This window comes from Gracilinanus agilis, chromosome 3 (genome assembly GCF_016433145.1).
Source record: "Gracilinanus agilis isolate LMUSP501 chromosome 3, AgileGrace, whole genome shotgun sequence".
Lineage (NCBI taxonomy): Eukaryota > Metazoa > Chordata > Mammalia > Didelphimorphia > Didelphidae > Gracilinanus > Gracilinanus agilis.
The window spans coordinates 653,167,433-653,190,588 of NC_058132.1; the positions used below are offsets into that span (position 1 = coordinate 653,167,433).

Consider the following 23,156-nt stretch of genomic DNA (forward strand, 5'->3'; position numbering starts at 1 on the left):
TAGTTATATAAAGGTGGGCCTGATTTTACTAAGGAGGCTTTTGCCTTAAACCTTGAAAGGGTTTTTAGGTTGTAGGTGGTGGTTGTTTATTTAGTAATCCCTCTTTCCTCTTTTCTATCTTTCTAGACACACACACACACACACACACACACACACACACACACACACACACATATTATATATATGTATATATATAGTCAATTGTAAAAAGCTGCTAGAAGTTTTCTTTTCTCTGACTTAAAGAGATAATATTAATAATTTACAACTCTACTATATTCTCATTAAAACTTAAATTATTAAAAGCTGCTCTCTTATTTTGTCAAAACCCTTATTATTTTAACCCTTGTACTTCTCTGTCCACAACTACTGAGTAGGAAAATCTCTGAACCAACTCAATTAACTTCCACCACTTTCTTTCCTACCTTTTGGCATCTATTCCCTTTTCCCCTATATTGATCTGCAGAATTTTTTTTTTTCAATTCAGATGAATGAGCTATGCTTATGGAACTAAGTTGACTTCCACACCAAAGAAAAAAACTGGCTAATCAGCAAGTCATTTATAGATTCAACAGAAATCTTTACAGTTCTAGCTGCATACATGTTCCTTTGATGTGCTACGAACTTTCTAACAACATTTCAGTCAAAACCATGAGTTGACACTGAAGCATTTACTCAGGAGGAATCAGGAGGAATCAGGAAGGAATTGAGCACCCTTACTCTCAGCCAGGTGCTCAATGCCCTACCAGCCATTCCTGCAAATTAAAAATAGATTGGGGCATTAATATATTCTCTAAATGAGCTTGCCCACTCAGGACAATTCCAAGAAATGGAAGAAGGAATTAATTTTACTGTTTTGTTTTTCTTTCCCAGAGAGACCCTAAAAGAGTGGGCCCATAGGCAGCAAGCACAAGCACAGAAATCATAAATGAAGCTGCCAAAGACTCTGAACTATGCTCTGGACAAATCAGGATGCAGATACATGGCACAAAAAATTAAAAATTGTTAAAAATGTACACTTTGCACCTTTTCTGGAATCTTGTATAGAAAGCTGTGTCCCTAATAAGTCTTCTAATAAAGCGGATGACATTTTTATCAAATAAATGCACAATTTTAATCACCCATACCAAAAGAGCAGGAAGAAATAAAAACAAATGGCAGATGTTCCAAGGAGCATGAATTTGTTTCAGAGTCAGCATAACTTTTTTTTTTAAACTCTAACATTTCACCTTAGTATCATGACAGAAGAGTGGGTAGAGGCAAGGATAAGGGCTAAGTGATTTGCCTTTAGGGTCACAAGCTAGGAAATATTTGAACCCATGTCCTCCCAACTCCAAGCCTGGCACTCTAACAGCTAGCTGTTCCCAACATAACTTTCACGTTCTTTAGCTTCTTACAGATGACCTGCATTCTCTGTGAAATGGGTGATATCCCTGAGTAATACAGGTAAGACAAAGTCAGAAAAAATGTTAAGCACTATCAGAAAAGTGAGCCTGGTATCATACAATTTTAAAAAGGCTACCACCCATGGCATAATGAAGAACTTGGAGGTGGGGGGGGGGTGGCAAAGAATAAAGGCCATAATCTTAAAATACTTACATTTTCCTTTTTTTACTAAAACTTGGCCGGATTTTAGCAACTTTGGGATATAAGCCAGCACAGATAACAGCTTTAATTATCTTTTCATTATCTGCAATAAACAAACAATAGAGATAAATGAGATACAAGTGAAAATATTGCTTGGCTATTTATTAGGCTTTGTCTTCATGCTTACCTGAATTAATATTTGATTTGGGATCTTTGGGGTTCTTGCTGCTCACGAATCCAGCTGCAAGAAGGTGCTCGGCAAACTGTCCCTTCATGTTGTGCAGCATCTACACAAGCAAGGAATGGAAAGTGCAGAGAGACTTTCAAGCACACAATGAGCAATCGATTAAAGGCGGTGCCAGTGGAGATTGAAACAGGGTCTACCGGCATAGAATAAGTATTCAACAAAGGCTTGCTGAGTGTCTGATGCATAGGAAAGGCCAAACCAACTAGGCCAGTGGTCATAGGAAGATGTCTTCCTTTCCCAGCTGTGGTTCACTGAGGCTTCCATCCCCAACCTCTTTGAAGTTACAGACTGATGCTTCCTGGGACACTCTAAAACCGACCCTTGATTTCTGCTTCACCTCAAAAGTAATATGAGGTGGTAGGACCAGCCTTGTTAGTCCAGGCTCCAAGCCTCAAAAACTACAACCTGGGACTTGAAGCTGAGGATTCTCCTTATCTTGTTTCTAAGAGGGGAATAGGAGGGAGGCTCTGGGTCTCTTCATTCTAAGCTGGAATGCTAATATCCTACTGAATCCTGACATCAATGGTAGTCCTTCTGTGATAGGGTTCTTACTAAATACCCTTAATTCACTGATCCAAATACTTATGAACATGCTTCAGTACTAAGTAGATACAACTTCAACACAATCTAGTTCCTGTTCTCAGAGAACTTGGGTTTAAGTACTACATGACCCACATCAAGCCCCTCTCTAGAGAAATCACACATAATTGTATAAGGAACACCAAGTGCTGTGATGAAAAGCAGAAGAACTTGTGATGAGCCTTAAGGACAGTGTGGATGCATGAGCAATGATGTGGGAGGTAAGATTTTGAGTAGGAGGCAGCATGGGCAAAGGCACAGACTCTAAGGGTAAAATAAGGCCAAAGAGGGTCAGTTACAGGCCTTTCCGGATATCTTTGGTCTTGCCTGAGCACCAATTCTTCTCAATTCTTAGGAACCAACTGAGAAAACCTCTTTTAGGCTTTGATCTGCTCATCCCTAAGCTAGGGTGGTTTGTGTACAATCAAAATCTTGCTACAGAGAAGTTTAGTGGCAGAACTGACAGGCTTCATAAAACCCTACTCTACCAAAACATCAATTTATAAAATGAAGACATGATGGACATTTGAAAAGGCCTGTTCCTGGAGGCAGCTGGGTGGCTCAGTAGATTGAGAGCCAGACCTAGAGTCAGGAGGTCCTGGGTTCAAATTTGACTTCAGATACTTCCCAGTTATGTGACCCTGGGCAAGTCACTTAAACCCCATTGCCTAGGCCTCTTCTGGCTTGGAATCAATATAAGTATTGATTCTAAGGCAGAAAGTAAGAGTTTATTAAAAAAAAAAAAAAAAAAAAAAAAAAGGCTTGTTCCTTCTAGCAAGGAAGCTCTGTAAGACTATAAGATCCCAAGATGTCATGACTAAATGCTGCAATTTAAATGACAAGTAAGAACACTGATTGATACTCTTTTTTATGGTAACACAGACAAGCCCAGACTTCCTAGTGCACATCTAAGGCTAAAAGATGAAAGAGGCACTGATACCTGAAGTGTGTTTGAGGAGAGGAAATACTCCCAACAATAGTCCTTTTCAAACCGGAAACCACGCCTCCTCGCCTCTTCCCATCCCTTGGCAGCAGAGAAAAAAAGGTGGAGAGTGGGGAGGGGAGATGGTGTAAATTCAAAGAGCAACAACTGTTTACTTACTACTTACAGATAGGTTAAGTTCCTCACAGGAACAATAGAAAGCACACAATGATCTAACTGAACATATGGATTATTCAATGCGTGTACCACACTTCGATAAATGAGTGGCTCTTCTGTAATCAACAAGACAAACTCAACTTCATACTGACTGGTAATTGGTCAAACCCAGTTTCAAATCTTAAGAGTTGTTCTTTGTATTGGAAAGGCATTACCTACAAGACTTACAGCCTTCTCAGATAACGGGTCTATAAGGTATGGATTTTAAGAGACCTTTTCCAATGGCTCATTTTACAAAGAAACCAAGGGTCAGAGATGGTCAGTCGGTGACCTTCCCAAGCTCATACAAGTAAAATGAGGCAGGGCTAGGATCTGAACTTGGGGCCTGTGACTCAAGTTTGATGCTCCTTTCCCCAAATCACACTGTCACCCATTATTCCATATTAGATTTTGGTTTACTTAATTGCAGGTTTGTAAAGAATGGTTTGAAACTCTGGGCCAGCTCTGCCTGCCTCTTCACAAACCAGTTTCTGCTGCCTAAGGCCATCACTGGCTGCTCCCAAGGGCTTTGGCATCTGCTCCTCTGCAGCAACTCAAGGATCTTACCTCAAAAGCATTCACAACCGTCAAGTGGTCACTTTTCGTGTTCTTGGACAATTCCTTTCTCCTTGCATCTGCTACTTTCTCTTTGCCCTAAAAACCACAGAAAGGAAAACAGAAGTGGAAGTTGCTTCTTCAGCTCCGTCCAGCAGCAGGCTGGTGTAAAGTACTGTTTTCCAGGCCCTGCTGCTCCTAATGAACACAAACATTAACCTCCTTGTGAGTGATCACACATTTTGGATGAAAGCTCTCTCTTACCAGTGGAATGACAAAGGGGTCTTTGAAGCTGAGACTCGCCGCAATGGTGAGCACTGGATCCAAACAGCAGAAAAGGGCCCCAAAGAGAATCATTTTTCCAATATGTGGCTCAACTGGCAATCGTGCCAAATGGACTCCAAGAGGGGTCAGTTCCTCTTGCTTATCCAAAGCATTCTGTAAAAACAAAATTTAATTAAAAAAGAGAAAAGAAACTTTAAAGTAACCACTATATGTTAAACTATTTGGCATTTACATATACACATATTTCTGGAGGTGATTAAATTATTCCTCAATGTAGGTACTGATTTTTCTGATTTTTAAAAAAGTGCTTTTTATATTATCACTCTTCTGCCTTGAAATCAATACTTAAGTGTCAATTCTAAGGCAGAAAGTTTAAAAAAAAAAAAAAGGGCACTGGTTTGAACAATGCCTTAATCCCAAAGAGCCCCTACTCCGGGGCTTATTAAAAGCTTGAAAGAATTAGAGGTACACAACTGCATAAGGACTTTAATATATATGGTAGTGGTGTGACACCTTGCCCTGATCCTCAACTGGCCCAGCCATGGAACTTGAGTGACAAATGACCTAAAACGATACCTGATCAGGAAGAACTAGAACAATCAATCAAATGCCTTTGAAATAGCAAAAATGTGAAGAGGTTCTGGAATTTTCTATAATTTTGTATTTATCTTTTAAAAGATGATTTATTGAAGAACTTCACATTGTATTGACATGAAAAGTTATAAACTGTTGAACATAATTAAAATTTAATATTATAAAGACTAGATTATACTTTTCATACATACAAGAGATGTAGAATTTGAACCCCAAACCCCTAAAATTAAGCAATTTTTACATATCAGTGTCTACCAATGCATATACAAGTTAAGATTATTAAATGAACCAAATATTCCTATTAAAGACAGAAATTAAAGCTAGAAAATGGCAGTAGGCATCAAGCTTACCAATTCCATTAGGTGATTTATAGACAATAAAACAGCATCATGAGATGGTGGATCCATTAACCTGCTTAGGAAATAAGCAATTCCACCCAGTCTTAAAATCTAGAGAAAAAAACAAATTATTACATGTGTATAAAAAATAAATAAAATGTTAATAATTAAGTGTAAGTAGCTACTAAAATTAAAGCAGATTTTAAAGAACTTATGCATCTTGGAAAATTCAGGAAACACAATTATTATTCCATGAAGTTATAGGCGAATAAAGTACTACCTTATACCATCCACCTTTAAATGAATACTTGAGAATGACATTATGGTACAAGAATAATGTTTAAGTACTCAGAAAAGGTGCTGAAAATAAGAACTAATGGATACAAAGAAAAAATATGACATATTCTATTAAAGACAGATTAGTAAACATTTATGAATTGGCTTCCTCAAACTACAATGATGTGCCCAAGGAAAGGTTTTTCATTAAGATGCATGCATTTGGTGGTATTTTTTTGTTTTGTATATATTTAGAAAAAGGGTAACTTAGTATCTTCCTTCATATTTCAGAACAAAAATAACTACCCTTCAGGAAAAAAAATATTTCATGTAAGATATCTACCTTTATCTGTAAACAAAGTTCTTCTAATGGTGTCCTCAAAATTTCTGGTAACTGATAGTCATCTAGAAGGCTGGCTCGAAGACCATTATATAGATGGTAACAGTGACCTGGCTGAACTCTAAAAAATGAATTTGAAAAAAGAAGCTGTATAACAATAGTTTCTTAGCAATGGGCAGTAAGATTTATTTGACTTAAAATATTTAAAGTGGAAAAGACAACTATTCCAAAGAAACACTTAAAATAACTTGTGAGAGCTCTTTAGATCTAGCAGACCCCATTTTACACATCACAGTATCCTCCTAGAACCAGAAAAGACCCAAGCCCTGGCCACTGCCCCACCTCCACTTTTCCACATCTTGCTAAAAAAGAAACACCATCCAAATGTCCTATCTGCTTACCATCTGTGTTAGATAACTCTTCCCTGGCCACCATTTTAAAAGTCCATATTTGTATTAAAATCTAGGATAGTGTAAGCATCTGTTTGGAATATAATATGCTATAAATGTTTACTCCCTCAAAACCTTTCTAATTCTGGCAAAATTGAGCAGGAGAAAATACACACACACACATGCATGCATTCATGCAAACACTTTGAAAATAAGTTGTTGCTGGTTTCTGCAATGATTTGCTCCTGGCATGTCTCCTTGCCTCTCCACTGCCCATCCCTGAAACAGAGATTAATTTTTTTCTCTGTTTTTGAATCTTTCTATTTCCTCTTGTTCCCCCCAACTCTGACATCAGCTTTGTTGCAGGGTCGTCAGCAGAAGCAGGGATTCTTGGCTGGACTTGCTGTTCTCTGAAATCCCATTCAACTCTAAGACAGAAAGGGAAGGACTAGGCAAATGGGGTCAAGTGACTTGCCCAGGGTCACACAACTGGGACGTATCTGACTCCAGGCCTAAGGCTCTATCCATTGTGCTAACTAGCTGCCCCAGCCATGAGTTTCCAAAAACAAAGTGAGACTACCTTATACAACCTCATGGCCTTAGAACATTAACCAATCTCTCATTTAAAATATTGTTATTGGCTTGCTTTTGTTTTGAAATTTTGAAAGATAAAACTTATCATAAAAATGGAGAATTCCTGAGATAAGAAAATCATGCTTCAAGATAAACAGCCTATACAATTTAACCAGCTATTCTGGGAAAGAAGAGGCATTTTTTAATTCTAAGAAATTCTCATAATCAAAATAACAAATTGTCATATGTGATTTAAATTATTCAAATGAATATTTACTCTGATTTGATTGCACTTAATTTTACTAAAGGCTTACTATTTTGTGTAAGGCCCTGTTTTGGAGACTAGGGAAAAAAAATTATCTGTTCTAAAGGAACTTCCTCTATAACTTACACTATGGGGATAGAACATGCAAAGGAAGTTTACTAAAAGGAAAAAATATAAAAGAAACAGAAGAGACACTTAGGTAAAATTCTCTAGGGAAAAAAAAATGAAAAAAGGAGAGTCCAATTTCCAATGGTGATGCCAAGAAGTCTACATGGAAGAAGAAATCAACCAAAACTGACCAATAAAGAAGAAGATGAGGCCACTTTGAATCCAGAACAAGAACCAAAATTGGCCTAAGGTCTCCATTCTGTGGCCTTTTCTACCCTGTTTATGTTGATCATATTAGCATATTAATTCTGTGTTTTTGAAATTAGACTAAGACAGAACTCTGTTTCCTTGAATTCTTGCTACTACTGGGCTGGGGAGTATGGGGCTGTGGGGGCTGTAAAACTTAAAATGAAATCTCCAAGTCTTACTGATTTCTGATAGGAATTGAGGCTATTCTTAGAGTGCTGACAGTCTAGAGAGAACTTTAAAATGGCAGGGCCTATGCCATGGGCAACAGAAGTATAACCTCACTGCCATTACAGAGCTATAAAATCATGAGGATTACAAATTCTCTCATGAGGGGTGTGGAGATGCTGACACCACCCAGGCTTCTGTGAAAATGGGGCTCTGGTGCCATCAAGAGTGGAATCAACAACAAAAATGCCACTTTAAAGTAATATTTAAGCCAAAAATCGCCACCAAATACCACTTTTTTTTCCATCCTTCATCATCATTAATCCAAGACAACAATATGACACCTATATCTGAAGGGACCATTGAACTATTGTTAACAATAGTCTTTTTGAAGTGTTTTTATTAGTGACAGGTTTTCCACAGAGGAATCCAGACTCTTGTCTTGCTCCATAGGGGTCAATTCTTCCCCCATCTAATAAGGTAAGTGCTGAAATCCATCACTCTCCCTTCTGATACTTTAAAAGTTACTAGACAATGATTTTTTTTCATTTTGGTTTGGCATGAGCAAAACTATCAAGGGGAAAAAGATGCAAACTTGATATTATCTTCATGGATGATCCTGGCAACTAATAATTTAAAATGAAAGACAAATTTATAAGTACTCTAAAAAGATGGAAAGCATTACGTGAATACTTAAAAGAAAACAAGTGATATAATTTTCAGGACATTAAGTTTATTACTATGCTGACAGAGTATTAGTAAAGATGGGTTTTTGAGGCGTCATGCAGTTTGCAGTCTGAGATCACTTACTGTAAAATCAATCAAGTTAATATCAGTCAATCTCTTCTGACTTAATTTTGGGCTCAGCTCACTTTTGATTTTGGCGAAGAGAAACAAGTGACTGAATGTCATGAAGCCCAAATAATGGTATTTTCTAATATGAGCAATATTCCTTTGCAGGTGTCATCTGGCTATGAATCCTGCATCACCGCCTTCTAATAAGAATTTAAGTTACAAATAACCCAAAAAGGCAATCGATGGAAAACCTTTAGGGTGAGGATTAGCAGACTAATTACTAGTTATGGTATTACCAGTTATGGTTTGTGTTCATGAAATGTTGTAAAGGATATTATTATCAAGGACATAGATGCCTGGAAATGAAGTGGCCTAGTCATGTAACTAGAATCACAGTAACAGAAAGAGACTCAAAGGGGACCTTCGGGTGCTAGAGATAGGAAGCCTTCTAACAGGCAACATATAGATATTCTACTGATGATTTGTAGAAAAACCTAAGATAAGAATTATAAAGATTGAGAAATCATGAAGGAATTATAATCAGCTTTCATGACAAGGGAACCTACACAAATGAAATCACAGATCCTTCAAAATAAATTATTATTATAAGGAAAACTTCAATAGAAAAGCCCCCTAAAACTGGAAAATGACATCTTTAATCAAAGGGATAATTTCAAATAATTATAGTTAAAACCATTTCCCCATGAGGAAACTCCCAATGAGTTACAAGGAAATTGAAAGGTCATCATCCAAGGTTAAAAATTCAAATAATTTATTGAGTGTCAACAATCTGATAACAAATTCTACCAACAAAACACTAAAACGACAGCAAAAGGGCTCACAATCACAGCCTAACTTACCTCCCAGCTCGTCCTTTCCTTTGCTTGGCATTTGCCTTACTAACCCATTCTGCTGCCATTGTACTGATGTTATTTTGGGTGTCAAAGTGGGTTTCTTTTATCTTCCCACCATCAATCACATGAACAACATCATCTATGGTGATACTATTTGAAGAGAAAAGTGGAAAACACTAAAATCAGGCAATCCATTCTTTATGCAGGGTCTCCGATGGTGTCATAGTTTAATATCAACTTCAACAAGATGGGTGTTTGAGTGACTTCAATAGTATGAGTACTTCCAAATAAGAAGTAATAGCAAATACTACCCCATACTAGATAAAGGGGATGTGTTAGACTCCCATAGCACATTTTAAGAAAAAAAAAATTTTCTTTAAAAGATCTAGATGGAAATTATACCCAATTTTCATAAAATGTGGGGAAAAGTTGATAAAAATGAAGTCAAACATTTTAAGGTGGTTCACAATTTAGTCATACAACAAAGTAAATTTGGAACAACTTTACCTAGTTTCTGCAATGTTCGTAGCAATGACTATTTTCCGAACACCAGGAGGGGTTCTTTTAAATACCTATAAGAATACATCCATCAAAACTCCAAAAAAGGACTCATTTAAAAATACAATATTTTTACAATCAGGTTACTTCTCACTATTGTAACAGTCAAAAATTTCTTGTATTGTGTCTCTGTTCAATATTTTCAGATGTGTTGCTTAAAGTGGCCACAGAAATTTTTTAATGATTCTACAAATTCTCAATGATATTTGTAATAGCCACAGACTTGGAATAAGGAAAGGTGCCCTTGGGCTGGGCTGAGGTCACCCAAAGCATCACGGACAGGCCTAGTACATAGACCTCTAGGTTCCCAGCCCAGTGCACTTTCTACTAACCAACACTGCCTCGTTATGTTTTAAGTAAAAGAAATATAACAAATGATAGGGACTTTTCTTTAACACACACTTATGGTCTAAGAAGTACTTTCCTGAACATGACAAAATATCTCCTAACTACATGGATCTGCCATGAATTTTGTACTATCATTTCATTCAAATTATTTCTCTTTTGTTCAGATGTCACTTCTACCATGATAGTTTCCAGGATTCCCCCTTCCCATATGCACTAGTTTTGTCAGCTGTCAGCAATGTGACTTTAGAGATATCTTTTAGATATCTAAATATCTTTTAGAGACATTTTTAAGGCCTCAGTTTCCATCTCTATCAATGGGAGTTATACCAGAAGATCTGCTTATCTGTCTGTCTATCTATCTATCCATTGAGAGTGATATAAATATTTTCATATATTCATAGATATTTAGATGTATCTCTATATTTTAATCAACAAGCATTTATTAAGTGTTTACTATCTACCTGGCCTGGGCTAAGTGATGAGGATACAAAGCAAAGGGAAAAACAACAAGCTGTCTAGAAAGTAAATGCCAACTTTTATTGAAAAATGGGAATCAAGTCCCATCTACATGATGGGACATTTAAATCTGGCAGAGTCCCAAGGATCCCATCCACAAAATATTTCACATTCTTCATTAAGATTCCTCTAACCAGTCCTAATGCCTATTATGCCTGTGACAGGCAAGAGGGGAACTTGTTAGGAAATGAGTCTGTAAATGCACTGAGGGGATGTACCTCATCTTGTAGGTACACTGTAACTATCCATCAAGATGAGGATACAGTTTCTGGAAGTACTGTATTCACTGCAACTGGACATTCCTGTATCCAACCAGAGACAATTCAGCCACACTTCAGTGATAAATCAAGATGCCCCCAAGTTCCCTACTCAAAGTCAATAATGTTTATTTACCAAGCTTATGGCTATTGTGGCATTTCATAACATTGAGAACTTGATACATTAAGATACAATATGTTGCTATAATTCTAGGACAGATTACATTTACTTATTTTTCTCTCTCCAATCTAAGGAACTCAAATCATATAATAGTGAGACTTGTGAGTCTTACACTTGTCTTTATTAAAAATCCCTTAAATCTAGTCTTAGCAATAAATCAGCTGGCCTCTATAAGGTAGATTCTTCAGTTATTCCTAGAATATGTGACACCATGACCAATTCATAAGGATTAAAGTTTGAAAATGAAATATGAAGTCAGATGGCCTGACATAACTCTATGTAATCTATGATGTATTTAATAGTGAAATGGGCAGCCAATAAAGAAATGTGACAACATACCTGTGTCTGGTTAACAGTAGGCATCAATGAATGCAAAGGTATTATAATGAACCTATCTGAAAATTAAAGAGTAAAATGATACATTAGGAACAATATTCCTAAAGAAGTTTGATTTGACACTTTTCAAAAGTAGTGCTATTGACTGCTTTACATAATGGTCTTGGCTTAACCCCTTTTCCCACCCCAAAGGTTCAGAAACCAAGTGAACAATCACTATATTACACTTTTGGGGAATAATGTAACATATTATAAAAACATTTCTATTATTTAAGCTCCTCAAATTTTATGCCAACAGTGGGCTATCCAACTTTTAAAGAGACCACTTGCTGTACAAAAACTTAAATACATCTAAAACAATGACAAAATGAATTTTTTATAACTGAATACAAGTTTAAAACAACAAATTTACATTTAAATAACCTAAGTGAAATTTTGAATAAAGAAGTATATAACATTTTAAGTTCTAAACTTCCTTATATAATAATGTAATTTTCAGGTATTTATATCTACTGTTTTAATTACATGTTGAAATCACTTAATTCTTTAAGTTATATTCTGTGTTTTTTGAAAGCCTTTTGGAATTAGATAGTACAGATCAAATGCCAACATAGTGAGCTAGGTACAAGAGAGTTTTTTTTAAATATAACCTAATTTTATATTAATGTTCAAAATGTAAGAAACTATATGCAACCCATGAAACAATATGGTCCAATAGACGGGAACATCTCCAGTTTAAGGACACAAGAAGAGCTGATGCCAAGTCTCTGGTTATCAGCAAATGAGAAAGCTACACTCTTAACATAGAAGGCACACCATGGCAACATGTCTTTGCCTCTAACCTTTTTCTAGCCAACTTCGTAAAATGATGTAGTTTATTTGACAGATTGCCATTTGCAGCCAGTTCTTCAGATATATGAAGGAGAAAGTACTGCTACCTTCATACAAAGATAAATGAGTTCTCCTTTCTACATGTACACAGTAAGGAAGAGTAGCCACTTACAGTGCCTACAAATCTAAGACTATAAAGAATCTAACTCTACTGCAAATATGCAAGTGAATGAAAAAGCCTCAAACAGGCAAAGACACAGAGAAAACTCCTGTGGAGCTACAAAAAAGGAAGCTTGTTTTAACAGTCAACAAGCAACAATAGCTCCAGGACACAAAAGGCCAGGATCTCCCCCACCAGAGTAGAACCACCAACATGAAACTGGATGCTCCACCCTCTCCAAAGTGAACTGCACCCCTTCCAAGGGCTCCTGAAACCCTGAGAGGACACTGCATGACAACAGGCTAAAACTGACAAGGAGGCTGATATCATCCTTGAATGTTACCAAGAGAGAATTCAAGATGCTACTGAAAAGCTGAAAGAAGCCAATGGGGATAAAGATGACTTGACTTGCTTAAAAAGAAATCTAATATGGAAAGAGAAAGTTGTGTCTGTTTCAGATATTTTCATTTATCTTCAGAAAGACAGGCCTATACATTGCTCAGGCCTCTCTATGCAGACACACTCACAGTGACTTTCATGAAAAAGAGGTAGAAGGAAAACAAATGGGTACAAAGGAAGTGCTTAGGAAAATGCTTCCAAGGACATTCTCTGAAGAGGAGCCACATCCTTGAGCTACCCATACCTTCTCGGTTGATTGCTCAGAGCTCTGATGGTTTAAGATGACCAAGCAAAGTATCAAAGATCATTTGCAAATTTTTTAGAAAATAGAAGATTAAATTAAAAATTTTGTACAAAAAACCCCACTATAGTCAAGATTATAAGGGAAGCAGAAAGCTTAGGGAAAAAATTTATAGCTAATTAATTTGACAAAGTCTTCATTTCTCAAATATCTAGAGAAATGAGTCAAACTTATAAGAATATCAGTCATTTCCCAATCGATAAATGGTCAAATAATATGAATAGGCAGTTTTCAGAAGAAACCAGTTATCTATAATCATAAAAATAAGTTCTAAATAACTACTGACGAGAGAAATTCAAATTAAAGCAACTCTGAGGTACTACCTCACACCTATTAGATGGGTTATTATGACAGAAAAGGAAAATGATACAAGTTGGAGGGGACATAGGAAAATTGGGACACTAATGCCCTGTTGGAGGAGTTGTGAACCAGTCCAAACATTCTAGAGAATATGTATTTATTTCCTTTGACTCAGCAATAACATTACCACATCTATATCCCAAAGATATCAAAGGAAAAGAATCTATTTATACAAAAATATTTCTAATAGTTCTTTTTGTGGTGGCTAAGAACTGGAAATTGAGGAGATGTTCATTAATTAGGGAATAACAGATCAAGTAGTAGTAATGATTGTAACAGAAAACTCTTGTACTATAAGGAATGAGTAGGAGATTTCAGAAAAACCTGAAAGAGCTACATGAATTGATGCAAAGTGAAGTGAGTAGAACCAGTAGAATGTTGTATATGGTAACAGCAATACTGTATGATGATCAACTATGAATGGCATAGCTATTCTCAACAACACAATGATCTAAGACAATTCCAAAGTATTAATGACCAAAAAATGCAATTCACCTTCAGAGAAAGAAGCAATAGAATCTGAATGCAGATAGAAGCATAATTATTTTTTACTTAATTTTCTTCACTTTTTAAAAATTTTATGAGTCTTCTTCCACAACATAACCAATATGGAAATATGTCTTGCATGATGACACATGTATTAACCAGATCAAATTTTCATACCATCTCAGGGGGAGGGGATGGTACAGAAAGGAGAGAAGAAGGGAAAGAATTTGAAGTTCAAAATTTTAGAAAACAAATGTTAAAAATTGTTATTAAATATAACTGGAATAAAATGCTATATAGAGATATAATATAAAAAGAAAACAGAAGTAAAGGCTTTAAGAAGATTTCTGTAGGAAAATAAAAGGCTAAAACAATACTTATGATTCTTTTCTTCATAAGTTTTCCTAAGATTTGAGTCCACAAAATACTATTTTAAAGAATGACTAAATAACAAAACATTTACAGCTTTTTTTCATAAGTCCAAGAAATAGAATGTTCCGGAAGGTTCTTGCTGGTATTAAGTGACCAGGTAAAACAAAAGACTAATCATCTTTTTAAAACAAAACCTACACAACTTTAACTTTGGCATATAATCTACACTTTTCTTGCATCAACCCTATAAAAGCCCCAGAAATGTCAATTGTTGTCTCTCAAAAAGTATACCTTACACAGTCACTGGCCTTTTACCAAAGATGTATTGCTCTAGTCCCTAATGTCCCTAAATTATTCAGCTGAGTGAGTAATGCCAACATGCTACTCATAAACTATTCTCAGCACATACTAACACACATGAGAAATACAAAGAAAAATATACCTGATTTAAACATGACTTGTGACATCAAGAGATCATGTAAAGTGCTGATGTTGTCCCAGCCTGGGAGGAATACCAAGATTGCACCATCCTGCATGCAAAGGGACAAAATAATTACAAAAAGTACAAAACTCTGAACATCATGCTCAGATCATTATATGTTTTCACAGTAATATGAGGCTCTTAAGGAAGCACCATTATCTTAAAGCAATTGCTAACAGGTCAAAAAAAAATCCACTTTACTGAAATATAAAATCTAGAATTTATCAAATAGCATCAAGTTTCTAGATAGGTCCAGCACTTGGAACAGTGCCTGGAGCTCAGTAAATGTTTATCTAATGATTGAGTGATGAGATCACAGCTTTTAAAAAAATCAGTTGGGATTTCTCTGTTTTTGTCTTTTGACAACCAGTCATCTTCCAGTCACTTAATGAGAAGGGGCTGGACACCTTCAATTGAAGCTACACTTCTACTGGGAAAAGGTTTTTCTCCCCCTAACCCCCAAGTCTCTTAGAACTTTACACACAGCAGGAACTTTCAGTCTACTGTTTATCCTCAAAGGACTAAATCCAAACAAAGAGTCACCAGTGACTCTCTCTGCAAGCTTGGGGGTTACTCCTTCCTGAGCTTTCTTCACCCCAAACTCCTTCCCCTTTTACTGGATTATAGCTATGGTCTTCCTTTTGACCAGCTCTTATTTTTTTAATAGACTAACCTGCAGGTGGGTGATAAAGCATTAATTTCTCTACTCTACTTTTGTCCACAAGTACTGATGAGAGAATTTTTACATTCAGTAACATTTGAAATTAAGCAATTTAAAAATATTACTTTAAAACTATGACTTTCTGGTAATGTATTTTTTTTCCTCAGTATTATTTCTAGAAATATGAATTTCTAAAATATAACTACAAAATAGATTAGAGTTGAAGATATAAAAAAGAGAACTGATAATAAAAGTTCTCAATACATTTGTTTTTAACAAGATATATTAAAAAAGCCTAAAGGCTTGTGATTAGTGGTGAGTCTAATATAATTCGAAAAACAATTACTGTATGATGGGAAACAAACAATAAGCATTGTGCACATGACTAAATCCTATGGCCCCATACAAATCCCTGAAACATTCAATTATTTTTTCATTAAAGAAAACTTTCTAAGAACTTAATACTTTCACATACATTAACAAAAAAAAATTCAATACACATTTCATATACAACTTATTTTTTAATGATTTCTTTAGAGGAAAGAAAAAAGTATTATTTGTATTTAACAAATGAAGAAACTAAGTGAAATTTAAGTGACTTAAATAAGATCACAAACAGCATTAAAATAAAGTCTAATTCTTTGGACTCCAGGCTCTGGAGAAGATGAAACAAAGCAACCAAGAAGCATGTGGCCTTGTTTTCCTAACACCTAGTCTTTTAATTTACCCTTTTCCTGTAATGCATCTCTCTCATAAAGAAAACTATAATTTAAAACCTTTGAGATAGATAATTCGCTCTATAATCTTGCCACCTGAATACAATAAAATGATTAACTGCAAATTTCAGTTAACCAAAAATTTTTCCCTGCCTACAAATTTAGGAGAAAAGGGCACCTGGAGGAAAAAAAAAAGATAAAGAGGTTCTAAGCATCTTAAAAAACGCATTTATTTTCAGAAGGAACAAGCAAGACAGCCCTAAAAAGCAATACTGAACTTTGTCTTTTGTCTTTAAACCAGTGTGTACTACACATTTACAGTTCCATGTAAATCTTTTTCTATTTTACTTTGTATATGTAAATGTCTAAAAAAAACACATTTTCACTGGGTTTATATTAAGTTAGTGTATAATAGCTCAGCCTCCTAGATGATGCACATTATATGATAGAAATCTCTGAACAAGGGCATTATATAAGTATTTATAAAAACCAATATTGATCTTACAGTGGGAAAATTCTCAAAGAAATAATCGTGAATGTGGTGGGGTGTTCTTCAGCAACAGCACTACCACCAACCACCAAAGAGGCCTTCACTAAAGAACTTCTGAAACATTATGATAAAGAACTGATCCTATATTCTCAAAGGCTATGGCCAAATGACTGTTGGCTCTGGCAGTTCCCACACCAAGCTAGAAAGGCTGCCAGGACAGGCCAACAGGACAGGCTATAAGTCATAAAAAAGTCAGCCTGGCCAGATGTGGAGAAGCTCATCACCATGAGCTGGCCATAGCAGTGCAAGGAGACAAAGCATACAGTGGCTGCATTCTGTATTAATCCAGGTCATGCACAGACCACTAAAATCACAGATTGAAATGATCACCAAAATCTTCCCTCCAAACAGCTTTCTGTTTGCCTGGGAGTTTCTTATTCATCAAACAACAGAGATTAGATAGTCTCTAAGGTACCTTTTAGCTCCAAATGATTGATTATCACTAGCACAGAAGCTATTAGTATGTAAAAATGGATCTTGGTCAGATGAGACTGACCAAATATGGGTCAAGGCTCTGCTCTCATTTTAAGAAGACAACTTTAAATGATCATGACTTCTAACTGACCTCCCCTACTTTTCCTCATACATAAAAAAGGGCCTTTTCTTCCCTCCTCCTTTCCCCCAGTTCACAGACTCAATGCTATAGCTAAGAGTCATGATCAAAGCCGTTAATTGAAAGGCTTAAAGCCCAGTTCATATCTTAGTCCATACTGGTTACCTTTCCAGATCCAAGTGTCCCTCCTTGTCTACTCTCCTTTGTATATATTTTCCTCCTTTTAGAATATAAGTTCTTTGAGGTGAGGAACTGTCTTAGCTCTTTATTTTTAACTTCAGTGTTTATTTAGCATAACGCAGGTACTTAATAAAATTCAATTTCAACCACTCACATTTAAAATCTCATGAGAAATCTACCAAATTTTAAATTTGCAATAATTCAGAAGGAAATAGCCTGAATTTAACAGTAACAATCTCTGAAGAGATAAACAAAAACCAAGATTTGAAGGAAACTGTAAACTACTTAAGAAAAAAAAGAGTCGAAGTTCTCTGGATCATAGTCACTAATTCAAAATATCTAAAGTACAGATCCCCTTCTCCAATTTCCTATTCCTATACCTTCCTCACCATGATACAGATTGTCCAACATCACACACACTGCCAAGCAAATTCAATAAACAACAAAACCAAAGCCATGCTACAAAAGAATAAACTTACCTCTTCTTCCAAAACAATGTGTCGAATAAGTGCAGCAACTAAATTCAGATCAACTTTATCATCATCCATCATCTCTAAAACATCTATGGTATTTGCCGAATACCTATTAATGTTCAAAGGAAGTTAAGTTGTTTGAAATACACAAAAGAAACAATGCCATTTAAGGGTCACTGCTAAAAGACCAAAATTTATAATCTCATTATCTCAAGGGTATTTAGCCACAAGTAGGGATAGTTTGGCTTAGTGAACAGAGTGCTGGGCTTGGGAGTCAGGAAAAATATCTCTGATATTTACCGTGTGACCAAGGGTAAGACTTCTACTGTAAGATCAAGGGTGAAATCCAGGAAGAGGTGGACAGCATTCCCCACACTAAGAATCCCTCTTACCACCACCTCTCTCCCTACCAAGCATACACGGATCCTTGGTACACTGGCATTGGAGACCCAACTGTAGCAGTTTTGTTTTTGTTGTTCTATAATTGAGGGAACAATGCCACAAGCACAGGATAGAAGCCTTCAGTCCAGATCATGGCTCCATTCATTCCTTGCTACTTGTGAAAAACTCCAGCTAAGTCCCAAAAGGGGCCTCTGAGATCTCTTCCTTCCCAGTTGGAAGCCCAATAAGAAAAACTGAGGAGGGAGGCAAGGGGGAGGACAATTTATAGATAGAAGGGTCTCATGTTGGCCTTAACTCCATAGAGATCTGCAGAAGATCTGGATTAAAAGATTACAGATGTCTCATTCCTTCCCTCTCTGGCTTCCCTGAGTCACTGGGCTCTTGTGCCTGGTATACAAGCCTAAATGCTTCCCCAGGGTTTCTGAGTGTGGTGGAGAGCTAAAAAAAACAAACAGATAAATTTATCCCCCACCAATCAAAATGCCTGGGACCAGTTCTATTCCTAGATACATCAGGGACAAACACATATTCTTCATTTTCCTTTCAGCTACCAAGTCAGGGCTACAAGCTTCAAATCAGGGATGGAACTACCACTGCCCCAAACTCCTGTGAGGACTTATAGTCCAGATGTCCAGAGGTTAACGTGAACCAGCTGAGGCATGCATAGCCACTAGCCCTGCTTGGCACAGAAGCAGAACAACCATCCTTCCTTGTGAACTCAGTAAAATGACCAACAGATAAAACTCACCTTCCTCGCAGCTGCCTTACATAGTCTGGCCAGCGTTCCTTGTAAATTGTTTCCTTCTCTTCTTTTTCTGGTCTATTAACGTGACCTTGCATAAAACCTCTTTTAAATTGGGGTTTGCGATCTGTATTTTCTGGCATATACCTAAATCAGAAACAAGAAATCTTAGATATTGAGATTTCAAAATATCACCTTCTGTTTTGTTCCCCCAGAAGTCTTACTCCAATGCTTCATGGTGACAGAGAAGTGATCCTGGGTAACTAAAGTCCATGCCAAAGAAGGTCCTACAACCAAGTTAGAAGATCTCAATTTACTTGGTATATAATAGAAGAGTCATAGACTTGGGAGTCCCAAGATGTGGGTTCCAATTTGTCCACTCCAGAGACATACTATATGAGTTGACCATGGCTGAGTAATTTAGCTCATCTATAAAAGGAGGGGGTTCGCTTCCATAGCCTAGGACTAAATCTATGATCCTACTGGTAAAGCAGATAACCGGCTGAACTAAGTTCATTATTGAAAGGATAACCAACGGATGAGAATGTAATCAACATCAGTAAAAGATAGTACCCACACGGGCAAAACCATGAAATTTCAAAATGTTAAATTTAAAGTAGCAATGTATAATAAGAGTTGGAGATTTATATTCAGTATGTCAAATTTCATATTTAAGATTCCTGTACTGGAAGATCCATAAAAATATGAACCTATGGAAATTGCATTATTGTAATTTTCACTGAAAATCTAACTAAAAAACAAAAACAAGCTATCATTTCCAAGCTCCCAAAATGTACATTTTATACATAAATGCACATAAACATCTGATATACTCTTTAGTTGCATTTTTATCAGGTCCCGCCAGAGCTGAAAAGTAGCTTTTATAATCATGAAAAAAAATTCCATTTAAAGTTAGCAACTTTAATTGCTTAGTATACTGTTAAATAGATGGTACCAGAAACCCAAACCACCTCTTTCCTATGCAATATTAACAATGTAAGAACATTAACATAATTTTTTTTAAAAAAAAATGTTGTTTTCTACTAAGAATCTTTCTTTTCCACCTCACTCTCTAATCCTGAAAACTCTTAAGTGAAAAGTGAAGAGAATTGTGAAGTTGACTTTCTTTGGCTGACAAGAGAATCTAGGACACAATTCTTACATTTCACCTAGTTCTTTTCAAATAATACATCTTACATATCACCAGCCACTTCTACTTATAACACAGGCTATTTCAGGGGGAACTTCCTATTTACAGCAATGTTAAGAAATGTTTTAGTTTTTAACTAAAAGCTGGTGTAAAAAAGAATGACCTATAAGCAGTAAATCAGCTGCTATGACAATCTTTTTTGAAATCTACTCACCTTATCTTTTCAATCACATCTTCTAAAAGATACTCAGCAACAGGGAATGTAAAACCAGGTATGTGTATCATTGGGCTGTGATCTGTTAAGGAAAAAAAATGACAAAATACATACTGAACTTTTAAAAACCTACACTGTAAATTGGGATACAGAAACAGATGGATGGATCTTCATTTTCTCATGTCCCAAGGCAATCTGATAGACTGAAAAGAGCAGCAACTTTTGTATTTTAATAATTATAAGTTATAATTTATATAATGCCTACTATGTGTCAGGCACTGAGCTAAGTGCTCTACAAATTGCATTTCATTAGGTCTTTCCTCACAACAACCCTGGAAGGGAGGTGCTGCTATCATCGTGATTTTAGAATGGAAGGAACTGAGGCAAACAGAAGTAAAGTAACTTGCCCACGGTCACATAGCTATGAAGTGTCTCTGAGGATGGATTTGAATTCTAGTCTTCCTGACTCCAGGGCAGTGCTCTGTATACTATGGTGTCACTTAGCTACCTTTAAGGAGATATATTTCATTCCAATTAACACAATACCATTTTCCTACACTAGAATAAAATAATCTCCATTGCAGTCCTCCAAAGCATCCTGAAAAATCAAAAGGTAAAAATTGTACCTTATTTGGAATTAGATCAAATACTGCTAATTCCTATCAAGATCTTCTTATTACATACATGTAGGAGCAAAGCTTTCCCTAAAAACTCACCACCAAAGTCTATTAGAATGCAAAAGTATATCTTTGGATGCAGAGATGTATCACCTCTTACAAACAAAATATTGGAAAAACAGCGACAACTAACAAATACTTTCAAGTTGAGGGGCTACCTACCAGCTGTTTCTGAATCACAATTCTGCCACATGAGAGCATTAAATGCTATTATCTTCCATGATGGACAAAAGAAATGTTAAGATCAATGCTATCTGTATGATGCCTCTGGTTCCTGTGCATGTCCCAGACTTGATAGCTTAAGAACTACTATAGCAGAGGTTCTTGGGTTCAAATCAGACCTCAAAAACTTCTTTGCTGTGGGACTCTGAGCAAGACACTTGGCCCAATCATCTAGCCCTTACTGCTCTTCTGTCTTGAAACTGATACTTCGTATTGATTCTAAGACAGAAGGTAAGGGTTGACAAAAAACTACTATAGCAACAGCAACAAGAAGAATCAATAAAACAAGTGCCCACCCCTCCATGCCTGAGTGTGTTTCTGAATCCACTTATGTCGCCTCAATTGGCCTGGGCAAAGGGAGGCAGAGATGGCAGAACATTCTTACCTACAAACTACGGCTGGGATGACACAAAATGGAATCACTAGAATGGCCATTTACCAAATGCCTGCTCTGTGCCCAGCATTGTGCCACAGGAGACACACACAAAACACAAACACACAAAACCTGCTCTCAAGGTCAATATTGGGGCCTAGACTAGAGGTGCCTCTCCTCTGAGCTATAACTTTTAGGAGGAGTGGCTCGTGAAGGCTTTCTACACAATGCTATTGGGTAGATGACCTGATGTACCAGGGCTAAGGAGAAGCCCTCATCAAAGCCAACTTGCATTTCAGAGTTCTTGAGGAAACATTTTCTTCTAAATCAGAGAACTAGCATTTCCCCCAATTTGATTGCTGATCCTCCTGAACCTATTTGAAAAGTTTAGCTTCCTTTCCAAGTCACTAATACACAGAACTAATGAAATATGCATATACTACTAAGTAAAGGCAGGAGAGATTGACAGGAAATTTCTGTTCTCTTGGGACATTAGTAAAACCCATTCAGGATGAGGTGATGGGCACGTTAGTGAAAATCAAACTTAGGTATGGGTTCAATGACTTTTTTTCAACCTTCTGTTAGGAGTTTCTAAGTATCCTTTTATTCATTTTCAACAGCAAATTCTGAAACTTTGTTTACTAAGATGTTTGAATGAAAAAATGCTTTTCTTTCTACTTACGTCATTTCTTACAAATCCCAACCTTGAAAAACCAGCATTTTTGGAAGTAACCCAGCTTGAAAAAAAAAATCACACTGATGCTGTTGTCACATGTGTATGCAAAGTAAAACATTTAATCAAATTTTTTGTTAGTAAAAAACTACAAATTTCAGTATTGAAAGTAACCTTTAAACATTTTAAACCCTTTCCACAGAAATAAATTGGAAATATCACACCCACCAAAATATTCCGAAAACTTCTCAGCATTCAAAGTTGCACTCATCAGAATTACTTTCAGGTCAGGTCGAAAGTTTAGGAGATCTTTAATAACAGTCATTAAAACATCTGACTGCAGATTCCTTTCATGGATTTCATCAAGTACAATGTGACTAACACTGGATAATTGCCTAAAACAGAAGTGCAAAGTGTATAACTCATCTTCCACAGAACATTTTATAACAACAAAGGCACTGGAAATTAAATGCAATAATTAGTACAACCCAATTCAATAAGTCTTTGATAAACAACAATCACTATTTGGCCTTAAGAGAAACATACTTACTGATCTGATTGGAGCCACTGAAGGATGATTCCTGTTGTACAATACAAAATGGAACCTTGTTTCCTTGGCAACCGGCTAGAAGGGAAAGAGGGGAAAAAGG

At 36.3% G+C, this 23,156-nt stretch overlaps 1 protein-coding gene across 1 annotated transcript in view; it reads right to left on the minus strand.

Moving 5' to 3' along the window:
- Positions 1–23,156, minus strand: part of DHX36 (DEAH-box helicase 36) — a gene marked incomplete at its 5' end in the record, with an annotated part of 56,150 nt that overhangs the window by 7,372 nt on the left and 25,622 nt on the right. The window contains 16 exons of the mRNA XM_044669527.1: positions 1,597–1,687; positions 1,772–1,871; positions 3,351–3,434; positions 4,116–4,202; positions 4,368–4,541; positions 5,333–5,431; positions 5,940–6,057; positions 9,341–9,484; positions 9,842–9,906; positions 11,534–11,589; positions 14,882–14,969; positions 18,060–18,162; positions 19,204–19,344; positions 20,562–20,643; positions 22,735–22,901; positions 23,057–23,131. Coding sequence (XP_044525462.1) covers positions 1,597–1,687; positions 1,772–1,871; positions 3,351–3,434; positions 4,116–4,202; positions 4,368–4,541; positions 5,333–5,431; positions 5,940–6,057; positions 9,341–9,484; positions 9,842–9,906; positions 11,534–11,589; positions 14,882–14,969; positions 18,060–18,162; positions 19,204–19,344; positions 20,562–20,643; positions 22,735–22,901; positions 23,057–23,131 — 1,674 coding nt within the window. The remainder of the gene's footprint in view (positions 1–1,596; positions 1,688–1,771; positions 1,872–3,350; positions 3,435–4,115; positions 4,203–4,367; positions 4,542–5,332; positions 5,432–5,939; positions 6,058–9,340; positions 9,485–9,841; positions 9,907–11,533; positions 11,590–14,881; positions 14,970–18,059; positions 18,163–19,203; positions 19,345–20,561; positions 20,644–22,734; positions 22,902–23,056; positions 23,132–23,156) is intronic.